The sequence below is a fragment of the Scyliorhinus canicula genome, chromosome 17, assembly GCF_902713615.1.
Source record: "Scyliorhinus canicula chromosome 17, sScyCan1.1, whole genome shotgun sequence".
Lineage (NCBI taxonomy): Eukaryota > Metazoa > Chordata > Chondrichthyes > Carcharhiniformes > Scyliorhinidae > Scyliorhinus > Scyliorhinus canicula.
This window is the reverse complement of record NC_052162.1, coordinates 1,350,948-1,365,285: the sequence shown is the minus strand read 5'-3', so window position 1 is coordinate 1,365,285 and position 14,338 is coordinate 1,350,948. Positions and strand designations below refer to the sequence as shown.

At 52.6% G+C, this 14,338-nt stretch overlaps 1 protein-coding gene across 1 annotated transcript in view; it reads right to left on the bottom strand.

The window, feature by feature from the left end:
- The window catches only part of gpc4 (glypican 4), a 297,220-nt gene that overhangs the window by 21,614 nt on the left and 261,268 nt on the right, over nt 1-14,338 (bottom strand). The window contains exon 7 of the mRNA XM_038774482.1: nt 522-655. Within this exon, the coding sequence (XP_038630410.1) occupies nt 522-655 (134 nt within the window). The remainder of the gene's footprint in view (nt 1-521; nt 656-14,338) is intronic.

Below are 14,338 nucleotides of genomic sequence, written 5' to 3'. Positions count from 1 at the left end.
GGTGCTGTTGGTGGACATGGCCCCGAGTCCAGAAGTGGTGATATTTGGTGTGCCGGAAGACCCGGGAGTCTAGGGGCTGAGGGAGGCCGACGCTTTAGCCTTTGCCTCCCTGGTAGCTGGGAATCAGATTTTGGAGTGAAGGGAGTCAGGGCCACCAAAGCCAGGGGTGTGGGTGAGCGATCTGGCGGTGTTCCTGAGGTTGGAGAAAATCAAGTTCGCCTTAAGAAGGTCGGTTGATGAGTTTGTCCAGAGTTGGAAGCCGTTCATCAACTTTTTTGGGTGGGGGGAAGTGGTCAGATAATGGGGTTAGAATGGGGAAGGCTGGTCGGGTGGAGAGGAATGACCTAGGTGTCGGGGCGTTTGGGTAGTTATTTATTTTTTTATGACATTTCTGTTTGTGATGGTTCATGTTTAATGCTTATATAAATGCCTTAATAATAATATTTTAATAAAATCATTGTAATGGGAAAATAAAATGTCCAAACTGTTGCAAAATTGGACTGATTTGCCTCAATTCTCACCTGCTCTTGTTACTTCCGTTCCAACACTCATTCTGCTCGGTCACACCTGTTGAGCTGTTATCAATGCACAAGCTGTGTGGGAGAGTCGACCAAAACTTCTTTGCCTTCTTAAGTTTTTCTTTTACATCCGTCACCTAAGTTATAAATAAGTTCCCACATTAATAGATAAGATGAATCATTGGGAACTCGGGTTTTATACAAACCCATTGAATAAAAAGGACCAAACAGAGTTTCATAGGAGCATGTTCTTCATGGCCTTCGCACGTGCATTTTGTGAATCATAAACCTCTGAACACTTCGTCTAGTTCAGGAATACCAATAGGCGATCACTACAATTAGGTTCCCAAACGGACAGTATGGTCAATCTCTCTCGCTGCAGGATCAATAAATTATCTCCTCTTGGCAGCATATGTGGTTAATTGGTAGCACAGAATTTGGTTATATATAATCTTTATTATTGTCACAAGTAGGCTTACATTAACACTGCAATGAAGTTACTGTGAAAAGCCCCTAGTCGCCACAGTTCGGCGCCTGTTCGGGTACACAAAGGGAGAATTCAGAATGTCCAAATTACCTAACAGCACATCTTTCAGGACTTGTGGGAGGAAACCGGAGCACCCGGACGAAACCCACGCAGGCACGGGGAGAACATGTAGACTTTACACAGACAGTGACCCAAGCCAGGAAACGAACCCGGGTCTCTGGAGCTGTGAAGCAACAGTGCTAACCACTGTGATACTGTGCCACCTATTGTGCCAGGTATCTCAAGCATGCCTTTTGGAGAAAGAAGTTAAAGACATAAACTGGTTGAGGTGATGGATGACATCACTGGGGAATGGAATATTTTGACTGACTGGACATATCAATATTACAAATGCCTACGGTATTTTCAGCTTTGCTGCACAATTAATCTAGCTCTAAATTACTCCAACAACGTGCTGTAACCCAGCCTCGGTCCTACTGCTGTATTGTACCAGACTGGGACCTCCAATCTTCACCTTTTCTATTGCTGTGCCTGCAGCAAGACAGTCAGCTCAGTAGTAAATTCACAGATTATTTTTGCCACAAGTGGAGGTTATTCAGCCATTTGAACCTATGCTGGGTTTCTGTAGAGCGATCCAATTATACCTTTCGCCCACTCTATCCCTGTAACCCTGCAACTTTATTTATTCAAGTCCAATCCAATTTTTTTTTTAAATCAATAAACGCCTCTGATTTCACCACCCATGGCTGTAAGTTCCGGATAGGCACATGGAGCACATCAGAATGACAGGGAGTGGGATAGCTTGATCTTGGTTTCGGACAATGCTAGGCACAACATCGAGGACCGAAGGGCCTGTTCTGTGCTGCACTGTTCTATATTCTATTACCACTTGCTCCACAAAACAAATCTCATATTCCCGTAGTATCTCTTGGCCAAAACCTTAAATCAATGTCCCTGAGCATTGCACCATTAGCCAACAGGAAAAACATGTTGTTGTCTATCTTACCTAAACCTGTCATAATCTTGTAGACCTCTGCCAAATCTCTGCTCAACCTCCTTTCCCCAACAAAAACAATCCCATCTTCTCCAACTGAACCTTGTAGCTAAAATTCCTCATCCCTGGAACCATTCTGGATGACCAGAACTGGGGTCTAATTGTGGCCTCTCCAGACTTTATAAAGGTTCGGTTTAACCTCCTGCTCTTGTGCTCCAAATACCTTTATTTATGAAGCCCAAGATCAACTCTCTCAATATGTTCTGCCGCCTTCAAAGATCAAAGCACACCTCCAGGTGTTGCTGTCGCTGTACACTCTTTAGAACTATACCGTTAAGTCCATATTGCCATTTCTATCCTTTCTTCCAAAACGCAGAACCACACACTTTACTGTATTAAATTCCATCTGCCACCTACCTGTCCATTCTGTTATTTTAATTATGTTCTGTTGCAGTTAATTGGAATCACCCTCACTGTTTGTCACACCTCCAAGTCTTGTATATAGAACATAGAACATTACAGCGCAGTACAGGCCCTTCAGCCTTCGATGTTGCGCCGTCCTGTTAAACCACTCTAAAGCCCATCTACACTATTCCCTTATCATCCAATGACCATTTCCCGTACCAGCCTCCCCGGACAGGCGCCGGAATGTGGCGACTAGGGGCTTTTCACAGTAACTTCATTGAAGTCTACTCGTGACAATAAGCAATTTTCATTTTTCATTTCATTTGAATGCCCTTAATGTTGGCGAGTCCAGTACTGTTGCAAGCAGGGCATCCCATGCCCTTACTACTCTCTGAGTAAAGAACCTACCTCTGACATCTGTCCTATATCTATCTCCCCTCAATTTAAAGCTATGTCCCCTCGTGCTGGACATCACCATCCGAGGAAAAAGGCTCTCACTGTCCACCCTATCTAATCCTCTGATCATCTTGTATGCCTCAATTAAGTCACCTCTTAACCTCTCTGACGAAAACAGCCTCAAGTCCCTCAGCCTTTCCTCATAAGATCTTCCCTCAATACCAGGCAACATCCTGGTAAATCTCCTCTGTACCCTTTCCAAGGCTTCCACATCCTTCCTATAATGCGGCGACCAGAATTGCACGCAATACTCCATGCGGCCGCACCAGAGTTTTGTACAGCTGCAACATGACCTCATGGCTCCGAAACTCAATCCCTCTACCAATAAAAGCTAACACAACGTACGCCTTCTTTCTTTTTTTTAAATGAATTTAGAGTACCCAATTCATTTTTTCCAATGAAGGGGCAATTTAGCATGGCCAATCCACCTACCCTGCACACCTTTAGGTTGTGGGGGCGAAACCCACGCAAACACGGGGAGAATGTGCAAACTCCACACGGACAGTGACCCAGAGCCGGGATTGAACCTGGGACCTCGGCGCCGTGAGGCAGCAGTGCTACTCACTGTGCCACCGTGCTGCCCTCCGTACGACTTCTTAACAACCCTCTCAACCTGGGTGGCAACTACCAAGATTCTTACCATTAGCCCAGTACTTTGTCTTCGTGTTATTCCTTCCAAAATGAATCACCTCACACTTTTCTGCATTAAACTCCATTTGCCACCTCTCAGCCCAGCTCTGCAGCTTATCTGTGTCCCTCTGTAACTTGTAACATCCTTCCGCAGTGTCCATAACTCCACCGACTTTAGTGTCATCTGAAAATTTACTCACCCATCCTTCTACGCCCTCCTCCAGGTCATTTAGAAAAATGACAAACAGCAGTGGCCCCAAAACAGATCCTTGTGGTACACCACTAGTAACTGGACACCAGTCTGAACATTTCCCATCAAGCACCACCCTTTGTCTTCTTCCAGATTCTGATCCAAACTGCTAAATCACCCTGAATCCCATGCCTCCGTATTTTCTGCAATAGCCTACCGTGGGGAACCTTATCAAACGCTTTACTGAAATTCATATACACCACATCAACTGCTTTACCCTCATCCACCTGTTTGGTCACCTTCTCGAAGAACTCAATAAGGTTTGTGAGGCACGACCTACCCTTCACAAAACCATGTTGACTATCTCTAATCAAATTATTCATTTCCAAGGAGCTGAAAGTAGGGCGGGAGCCGCCGGGGTCAGCAGAAGATAGCTGGCTCACGGGAGTGCTGTAGAGGGGGGGGGTGGGGCGGCTAGGAGGGGTCCTAACCTGGGGGGGGGGTTACCGGGTTGCTGCTGGAACGGTCAGGAAGGAGCTGGAAGACGCAGGGGGTGCTGGAGGGGAGGAGGTGCCGCCGTGGGAAACTGGCAGAGCATGGGACGCTGGCCGGGGGTGGGCAAGGGAGGGGGTATGGCTAATCGGCAGGGGAAGTGGGCAGGGAGCCCTCGGATCTGGCTGATAACCTGGAATGTGAGGGGGCTGAATGGGCCGGTCAAAAGGGCCCGAGTTGTTGCGCACCTGAAGGGACTGAAGGCGGATGTGGCCATGCTCCAGGAGACACACCTGAGAGTGGTGGACCAGGTCCGGCTGAGAAAGGGTGGGTGGGGCAGGTATTCCACTCAGGGCTGAACGAGAGGAGTAAGGGGGTGGCGATTCTGGTGGGAAGAAGGTGTCGTTTGAGGCGTTGAAGGTGGTGGCTGACAGTGGCGGGAGGTACGTGATGGTGAGTGGCAAGCTGCAGGGGGAGCGGGTAGTGTTGGTGAATGCCTATGCCCCAAATTGGGACGATGCGGGGTTCATGCGGCGTATGCTGGGCCGCATTCCAGACCTGGAGGGGGAGGGGGGGGGTGGACCCTTGGAGGTTTGCGAGGCCAAGGGCCAGGGAATACTCGTTTTTCTCCCATGTACATAAGGCCTACTCGAGGATTGACTTTTTTGTCCTGAGCAGGGGGCTGGTGTCGAGGGTGGAGGAAGTGGAATACTCCGCCATCGCCATTTCGGATAATGCCCCGCACTGGATGGACCTCGGGCTGGGGGAGGAGAGGGACCAACGTCCGCTCTGGCGCATGGAGGTGGGGCTGCTGGCAGAGGAGGAGGTGGCCGGGAGGGTCCGGGGGTGTATTGAGAGATACCTCGAGGCCAATGATAACGGGGAGGTTCGGGTGGGGACGGTCTGGGAGGCATTGAAGGCGGTGATTAGAGGGGAATTGATTTCCATCCAAACCCATAGGGAGAGGGGCAGCAGAGGGAGAGGGAGAGACTGATAGGGGAGATGGTGCAGGTGGATAGGAGATATGCGGAGGCCCCAGAGGAGGGATTGCTGGGGGAGAGGCGTAGCCTCCAGGCCAGATTTGACCTACTGACGACCAGAAAGGCGGAAGCCCAGTGGAGGAAAGCACAGGGGGCGGTGTATGAGTATGGGGAGAAGACGAGCAGGATGCTGGCGCACCAGCTCCGGAAGCGAGACGCGGCCAGGGAGATTGGGGGAGTGAGGGATAGTGCTGGGAAGGTGTTGCGGAGGGGGATAGAGGTCAATGGGATCTTCAGGGACTTTTATGGGGAACTGTACCGGTCTGAGCCCCCGGTGGAGGAGGGTGGAATGGGGCGCTTCTTGGACAAGTTGCGATTCCCGAGGGTGGAAGAGGAGCAGGTGGAGGGACTAGGGGCGCCGATCGAGTTGGAGGAGGTTGTCAAAGGGATAGAGAGCATGCAGTCGGGGAAGGCGCCAGGGCCGGACGGGTTTCCGGCGGAATTCTATAAAAAGTATTTGGACCTGTTGGGCCCCCTGTTGGTCCGGACCTTTACCGAGGCAAGGGGGGGGGGGGCTCTGCCCCCAACTATGTCACGGGCGCTGATTTCCTTGATCCTGAAGCGGGACAAGGACCCTCTGCAGTGTGGATCATATAGGCCGATTTCGCTGCTGAACGCCGATGCTAAGCTGCTGGCAAAGATCCTGGCCACTAGAATAGAGGATTGTGTGCCGGGGGTCATACATGAGGACCAGACGGGGTTTGTGAAGGGAAGGCAGCTGAACACAAATGTGTGAAGACTCCTCAACGTCATTATGACGCCAGCGGTGGAAGGGGAGGCGGAGATAGTGGTGGCGTTGGATGCGGAGAAGGCCTTCGATAGGGTGGAGTGGGAGTACTTGTGGGAAGTGTTGGAGAGGTTTGGGTTTGGGGAGGGGTTTATTCGGTGGGTGAGGCTGCTCTACGAGGCCCCGATGGCGAGTGTAGCTACGAACAGGAGGAGGTCGGAGTACTTTCGGTTGCATCGGGGGACGAGACAGGGGTGCCCCCTGTCCCCCTTGCTCTTCGCATTGGTGATTGAGCCCCTGGCCATGGCACTGAGGGAGTCAGGGAACTGGAGGGGCCTGGTGCGGGGTGGGGAGGAGCATCGAGTGTCACTATACGCGGACGACCTGTTGCTGTATGTGGCGGACCCGGTGGGGGGGATGCCGGAGGTGATGAGGATCCTTGGGGAATTCGGGGGTTTCTCGGGGTATAAGCTGAACCTGGGCAAGAGCGAGGTGTTTGTGGTGCACCCGGGGGATCAAGGGGAGGGGATTGGTAGGCTCCCATTGAAGCAGGCAGGGAAGAGTTTCAGGTACCTATGGGTCCAGGTGGCGGGGAGCTGGGGGGCCCTGCACAACCTCAACCTTACAAGATTGGTGGAGCAGATGGAGGAGGAGTTTAAGAGATGGGATATGTTACTGCTGTCACTGGCGGGGAGGGTGCAGTCCGTCAAGATGACGGTGCTCCCGAGGTTTTTGTTCTTGTTCCAGTGCCTCCCCATCTTTATCCCAAAGGCCTTTTTCAGGAGGGTCAACAGCAGTATCACGGGATTTGTGTGGGCGCATGGGACTCCAAGGGTTCGAAGAGTGTTCCTGGAACGAGGCAGGGATAGGGGGGGCTGGCGTTCCCCAACCTCTGTGGGTACTATTGGGCTGCCAATGCAGCGATGGTGCGTAAGTGGGTAATGGACGAGGAAGGGGCAGCATGGAAAAGGATGGAGGCGGCGTCATGTGTGGGCACGAGCCTTGAGGCGCTGGTAACGGCACCGTTGCCGCTCCCTCCAACGAGGTATACCACGAGCCCGGTGGTGGCGGCTACCCTCAAAATTTGGGGGCAATGGAGATGGCACAGAGGAGAAATGGGGGGGCCCGATGGAGGCCCCGATACGGGGAAACCATCGGTTTGTCCCAGGGAGCATTGATGGCGGATTTCTGGGCTGGCACAGGATAGGGGTTAGGAGGTTGAGGGACCTGTTTGTGGAGGGGAGGTTCGCGAGCTTGGGGGAGTTAGAGGGGAAGTTTGGGCTCCCCCCGGGGAACATGTTTAGGTACATCCAGGTGAGGGCATTTGCCAGGCAGCAGGTGGAGGGGTTCCCCTTGCTGTCCCCACGAGGTGTGCGGGATAGGGTGCTCTCGGGGGTGAGGGTCGGAGGAGGGAGGATCTCAGACATATACCGGGTGATGCAGGAGGTAGATGAGGCCTCGGTGGAGGAACTGAAGGGTAAATGGGAAGAGGAGCTGGGTGAGGAGATTGAGGAGGGGACATGGGCGGATGCCCTGGAGAGAGTGAATTCCTCCTCTTCCTGTGCGAGGCTTAGCCTCATACATTTCAAGGTGCTGCATAGGGCCCACATGACTGAGACGAGGATGAGTAGGTTTTTCGGGGGCGAGGACAGGTGTGCTAGGTGCTCGGGGAGCCCAGCGAACCACGCCCATATGTTTTGGGCGTGCCCAGCGTTGGGGCAGTTTTGGAAGGGGGTAGCAAAGACGGTGTCGAGGGTGGTGGGATCCAGGGTCGAGCCAGGCTGGGGACTCGCAATTTTTGGGGTGGCAGTGGAGCCGGGAGTGCAGGAGGCGATAGAGGCCGGGGTCCTGGCCTTTGCGTCCCTAGTAGCCCGGCGGAGGATCTTGCTCCAATGGAAGGATGCGAGGCCCCCAAGCATGGAGGCCTGGATCTCTGATATAGCGGGGTTCATTAAATTGGAGAAGGTGAAATTTGCCCTGAGGGGATCAGGACAAGGGTTTTCCAAGCGGTGGCAGCCTTTTCTGGACTTCCTGGCGGAACGGTAGGGAAATAGGCCGACAGTAGCAGCAGCCGGGGGGTGGGGTAAGGATTTGGGGGGGGGGGGGGGGGGGGGGGGGATGGGGGGGAGGAAGAACTGTGCACATGGGTTTGTGGAGGGTGCTATCTACCTCTTGTTTGGTTTTTGTTTTTTCTTCTTCTGTTCTTTGTTGTACTTTTTTCTTTTTGTTTGAAGTTGCTATTGAAGCTGGGGGGGGTTTGTTCATGGGGTGGTACCGCGGTTGTATGTTAATAGAGCTAAGATGCTTATATTTTGTATTTTATTTTGTAAAAATTTCAATAAAAATTATTTTTTTTTTTAAATTAATCATTTCCAGATGATTATACATCCTATCTCTTATAAATCTTTCCAAAACTTTTCCCACAACAGAAGTAAGGCTCACTGGTCTATAGTTACCGGGGTTGTCTCTACTCCCCTTCTTGTACAAGGGGACAACATTTGCTATCCTCCAGTCTTCTGGCACTATTCCTGTAGACAAAGATGACTTAAAGATCAAAGCCAAAGGCTCAGCAATCTCCTCCCTAGCTTCCCAGAGAATCCTCGGATAAATCCCACCAGGCCCAGGGGATTTATCTATTTTCACTCTTTCCAGAATTGCTAACACCTCCTCCTTATGAACCTCAAGCCCTTCTAGTCTAGTAGCCTGTATCTCAGTATTCTCCTCGACAACACTGTCTTTTTCCTGTGTGAATACTGACGAAAAATATTCTTTTAGCATCTCTCCTATCTCCTCGGACTCCACGCACAACTTCTCCACTACTGTCCTTGACTGGCCCTACTCTTACCCTAGTAATTCTTTTATTCCTGATATATCTCTAGAAAGCTTTAGGGTTATCCTTGATCCTACCTGCCAAAGACTTCTCATGTCCCCTCCTAGCTCTTCTTATCTCTCTCATTAGGTCCTTCCTAGCTAACTTGTAACTCTCGAGCGCTCTAACTGAACCTTCACGTCTAATCTTTACATAAGCCTCCTTCTTCCTCTTGACAAGTGTTTCAACTACTTTAGTAAACCACGGTTCCCTCGCTCGACCACTTCCTCCCTGCCTGACAGGTACATACTTATCAAGGACACGCAGTAGCTGTTCCTTGAACAAGCTCCACATTTCCATTGTGCCCATCCCCTGCTGTTTCCCTCCCCATCCGATGCATCCTAAGTCTTGCCTCATCGCATCATAATTGCCTTGCCCCCAGATATAACTCTTGCCCTGCAGTATATATCTATCCTTTCCATCACTAAAGTAAACGTAATCGAATTGTGGTCACTATCACCAAAGTGCTCACCTACCTCCAAATCTAACACCTGTCCTGGTTCATTACCCAGTACCAAATCCAATATGGCCTCACACCTCTCGTTGCCTATCTACACACTGTGTCAGGAAACCCTCCTGCACACATTGACAAATTTTGATTGGCAAATTTTGAAATTCTACTCTGAATTCCAAAGTCCATGTGCTTTATCTATATCAACAAAGTAATGGTCCTAGAACAGGCCAATGGTCCACAACACAGGCCAATAGTTCACAGCACAGACCAGTAGTCCAAGCACAGGCCAATGGTCCTAGCTCAGGCCAATGGTCCTAGCTCAGGCCAATGGTCCTAGCTCAGGCCAATGGTCCACAGCACTGGCCAATGGTCCACAGCACAGGCCAATGGTCCACAACACAGGCCAATGGTCCACAACACAGGCCAATAGTCCATGCACAGGCCAATGGCCCACAACACAGGCCAATGGTCCTAGCACAGGTCAATGGTCCACAGGACAGGCCAATGGTCCACAGCACAGGCCAATGGTCCTAGCACAGGCCTATGGTCCACAACACAGGCCAGTGGTCCACAACACAGGCCAATAGTTCACAGCACAGACCAGTGGTCCGATCACAGGCCAATGGTCCTAGCTCAGGCCAATGGTCCTAGCTCAGGCCAATGGTCCACCGCACAGACCAATGGTCCACAACACAGGCCAATGGTCCTTGCACAGGCCAATGGTCCACAACACAGACCAATGGTCCACAGCACTGGTCAATGGTCCACAGCACAGACCAATGGTCATAGCACAGACCAATGGTCCTTATCACGGACCAATGGTCCACAGCGCTGGCCAATGGTCCACAGCGCTGGCCAATGGTCCACAGCACAGGCCAATGGTCCACAGCACAGGCCAATGGTCCTTAGCACAGACCAATGGTCCACAGCGCTGGCCAATGGTCCACAGCGCTGGCCAATGGTCCACAGCGCTGGCCAATGGTCCACAGCACAGGCCAATGGTCCACAGCACAGGCCAATGGTCCTTAGCACAGACCAATGGTCCACAGCACAGACCAATGGTCCACAGCACAGTACAATAGTTGACAGCACAGGCCAGTGGTCCACAGCACAGACTAATGATCCACAGCACTGGTCAATGGTCCACAGCACTGGCTAATGGTCCACAGCGCTGGCCAATGGTCCACAGCACAGACCAATGATCCACAGCACAGGCCAATGGTCCACAGCAGAGACCAATGATCCACAGCACTGGTCAATGGTCCACAGCACTGGCTAATGGTCCACAGCGCTGGCCAATGGTCCACAGCACAGACCAATGATCCACAGCACTGGCCAATGGTCCACAGCAGAGACCAATGGTCCACAGCACTGGCCAATGATCCACAGCACTGGCCAATGGTCCACAGCACAGACCAATGGTCCACAGCACAGACCAATGGTCCACAGCACAGACCGATGATCCACAGCACTGGCCAATGGTCCACAGCACAGGCCAATGGTCCACAGCACTAGCCAATGGTCCCAAGCATAGGCCAATGGTCCACAGCACAGACCAATGGTCCACAGCACAGGCCAATGGTCCTAGCACAGACCAATAGGATCCAGCACAGACCAATAGGATCCAGCACAGACCAATGGTCCACAGCACAGACCAATGGTCCACAGCACAGACCAATGGTCCACAGCACAGACCAATGGTCCACAGCACAGACCAATGGTCCACAGCACAGGCCAATGGTCCACCGCGCTGGCCAATGGTCTACAGCGCTGACCAATGGTGCACAGCGCTGGCCAATGGTCCACAGCACAGACCAATGGTCCACAGCACAGACCATTGGTCCACAGCACAGGCCAATGGTCCACAGCGCTGGCCAATGGTCCACAGCACAGGACAATAGTTGACAGCACAGGCCAGTGGTCCACAGCACAGACCAATGATCCACAGCACTGGTCAATGGTCCACAGCGCTGGCTAATGGTCCACAGCGCTGGCCAATGGTCTACAGCGCTGACCAATGGTCCACAGCGCTGGCCAATGGTCCACAGCACAGGACAATAGTTGACAGCACAGGCCAGTGGTCCACAGCACAGACCAATGATCCACAGCACTGGCTAATGGTCCACAGCGCTGGCCAATGGTCCACAGCACAGACCAATGATCCACAGCACTGGCCAATGGTCCACAGCACAGACCAATGATCCACAGCACTGGCCAATGGTCCACAGCACTGGTCAATGGTCCACAGCACTGGCCAATGGTCCACAGCACAGGCCAATGGTCCACAGCACAGACCAATGATCCACAGCACTGGCCAATGGTCCCAAGCACAGGCCAATGGTCCATAGCACAGACCAATGGTCCACAGCACAGGCCAATGGTCCTAGCACAGACCAATAGGATCCAGCACAGACCAATGGTCCACAGCACAGACCAATGGTCCACAGCACAGACCAATGGTCCACAGCACAGACCAATGGTCCACAGCACAGGCCAATGGTCCACAGCACTGGCCAATGGTCCACAGCACTGGCACCATCCGCCAATCAGAAAAATAACAATTTTCCTCACTTCTTTTTCTGAGTGGCTGGCAGTGACGAGTAAGGTCCCGCAGGGATCAGTTCTTCCCAGCTGTTCACACTATTTATAACTGACCTGGACAAAACATATCCATGTTTGCCGATGACAAAACTGGGCTGAATAACGAGTAGGATGCAAGGAGGCTTCATGGTGATTTAGACAAGTGGAGTGAGTGAGCAGACACACGGCAGATGCAGTACAATGTGGATAAATAATAATAATAATCTTTATTGTCACAAGTAGGCTTACATTAACACTGCAATGAAGTTATGATGAGTCGCCACACTCCGGTGCATGTTCGGGTATGCACAAAAAGCCTTGGGATTCTCCTTAACCATGTTTGCTAAAGACATTTCATGGCCCCTCCTAATTCCACATTTAAGTTCCTACCTACTTTCACTGTACTCCTCAAGGGCTTTGTCAGTTTTTAAATACCTAGACCGGTCCTGTCCATCCTCTTCCCCCCCACCCCCCCCCTACCCTCCTCATTGGTGGATGCCTGGCCTTCATCCTTCTTCTCCAGCACGTCGCCCCTCTGGTAAGCAATGTTGTGAAGGACGCAGCAGGCCGCCACTATGGGGGCGACCCCCCCCCAGCACTTTGCTGGAGGGCCCCTCCAGAGCGGTACAGGCATCTGAACCACATCTTCAGGAGGCCAGAACACCACTCGATCATTTCCCTGGTCGCTGCCTGTTGTAGTGGGTCTCCACGTCGGTCTGTGACCTTTGGATACGTGTCCTCAGCCACGACCGCAATGGGTGACCTCTGTCACCTAGGAGCCAAACCCCCAGCCTGGGGTGGCCTCAAAGGGTGGCCTCAAAGAGGCCGGGAATCGCCGATTGTGCCAGGACTAAGGCATCGTATCGGGCTCAGGATGCGTAGCTGATGGTCACATACCAGCTGCGCACTCATTGGCTTGTTAACCGCCGGTGCTCATCGGGGGACATGAATCCCTTCCAGCACCCCCTGGACCCGGGGCATCTCGGCGATGGCGGCGAACCGCGCTGCCCGGGCACATTGAAGTGCCGACTGGAGATATAGGGCCTCCGTGACGGCGCGGATGCACCTGTGCACCGAGATCTGTGAGATCCGGACAGATCCCCATTCAGCGCCTGGAAGGAGCCCGTGGCATAAAGGTTCAGTTCAACTGTCACCTTGACAGGAGGTGCTGGAGCACAGACGAGGCCTCATGCAGCACCTCCATTTCGCCACCTCCTCGGCCTGTTGGGTGGCCGGCTCTCCATCCTCAGCAGCTTCCTCCTGTTCCTCTGCTGACCACTCCACTGCTGCCCACTCCGCTGCTGCCCGCTCCATGATGCCCCTCCTCCTCGAGCACTCCAGCTCGTACAGCCACAGGGCATCCCGCAGGGCTGCAGTGACCAGCGGGAAGGCCACCATTGCTGGTTGAATTCCAATATCCATTGACTGCAGGGCATGAAAGGCCGACATGTTAGCACGGTGCGTACCTCTGTGCCCAACCAGTTCCACGAGTTACACGTTACTGCGGACTCTGCCCCTCCATGTCCCACCCACTCCCGTACACATGGCCCCATCGGTACCCAGCACCGTGGGGGCCTCTTGCCCTGGCACCCGTCCCTACTGGAAGGGGTACCGTTGGCTGTTGCTGCCCTTGCCAGCAGCACACTTCGCACCCCCCTTTTCCGGCATCCTACTGTAGGGGCTACTGTGGGTGTGCCCTTGGGCAGGCCGCGTGATGCACCGCCAGAGGGTGGCGGGTACGGTTAAGGGTGAGCCCTGGGTGGTAGTTCCCATATGGCCGTCGTCACTCTGCACAACCAGGGGTCAAGGTGCGTGATCAGTGGGGATCAGCAAAATGGCAATGGTGGTCAGTGTCTAGGCACCACCCCAGTCCCGTGGGGGGTCATCATGCCCCCCCGCGCCTGCCTGGCTAGCGTCAGGACCGGCAGCCCACCTCATGTCCTACCCCCTCTCTCTCCCTCATCAGCCACAGCACCATTTTCTCAATTCTTAAAAGCAAAGTGAACCGTGCTGTCGGGAATTCATCCCAGTTTAGGCGGAGAATTGCGGAGGCCCTGGAGAATAATGGGTCGGGCCTGCTAATGATATGGCAATGTTGTTTACTGTTTGTGCAGAGTGGAACGCTTTGATGTCAAGGCACCAGGGAATTGTGATCTGGTGTGAAACCGGTGCTCACCACGATCTAGGCGTCAAATCCGATTCTCCGCCCTATTCGCGTTTCCCGATTCCGGCGTTAGTCGACGGAGAATCCTTCCCCAGATTTCAAGATGTTTGTTGCTGACCGAACAAATTTCTAAGGGGTGGGAAGTGAGAATTATTCCAAGGAATCCAAGGCCTACATTCCTCTGGCTCTCTCCCACTGTATCTACTGGCAGTGGACTGAAAAGAAGATGCAGTGAGGTGGGGAGAAGAGAATGAGTAAAATGTTCAAATGTTATTTTTAGACTCTGCTATGTTTAGAGTTAAACAGGTGAAAGGGTATCTGCTGCATTAACC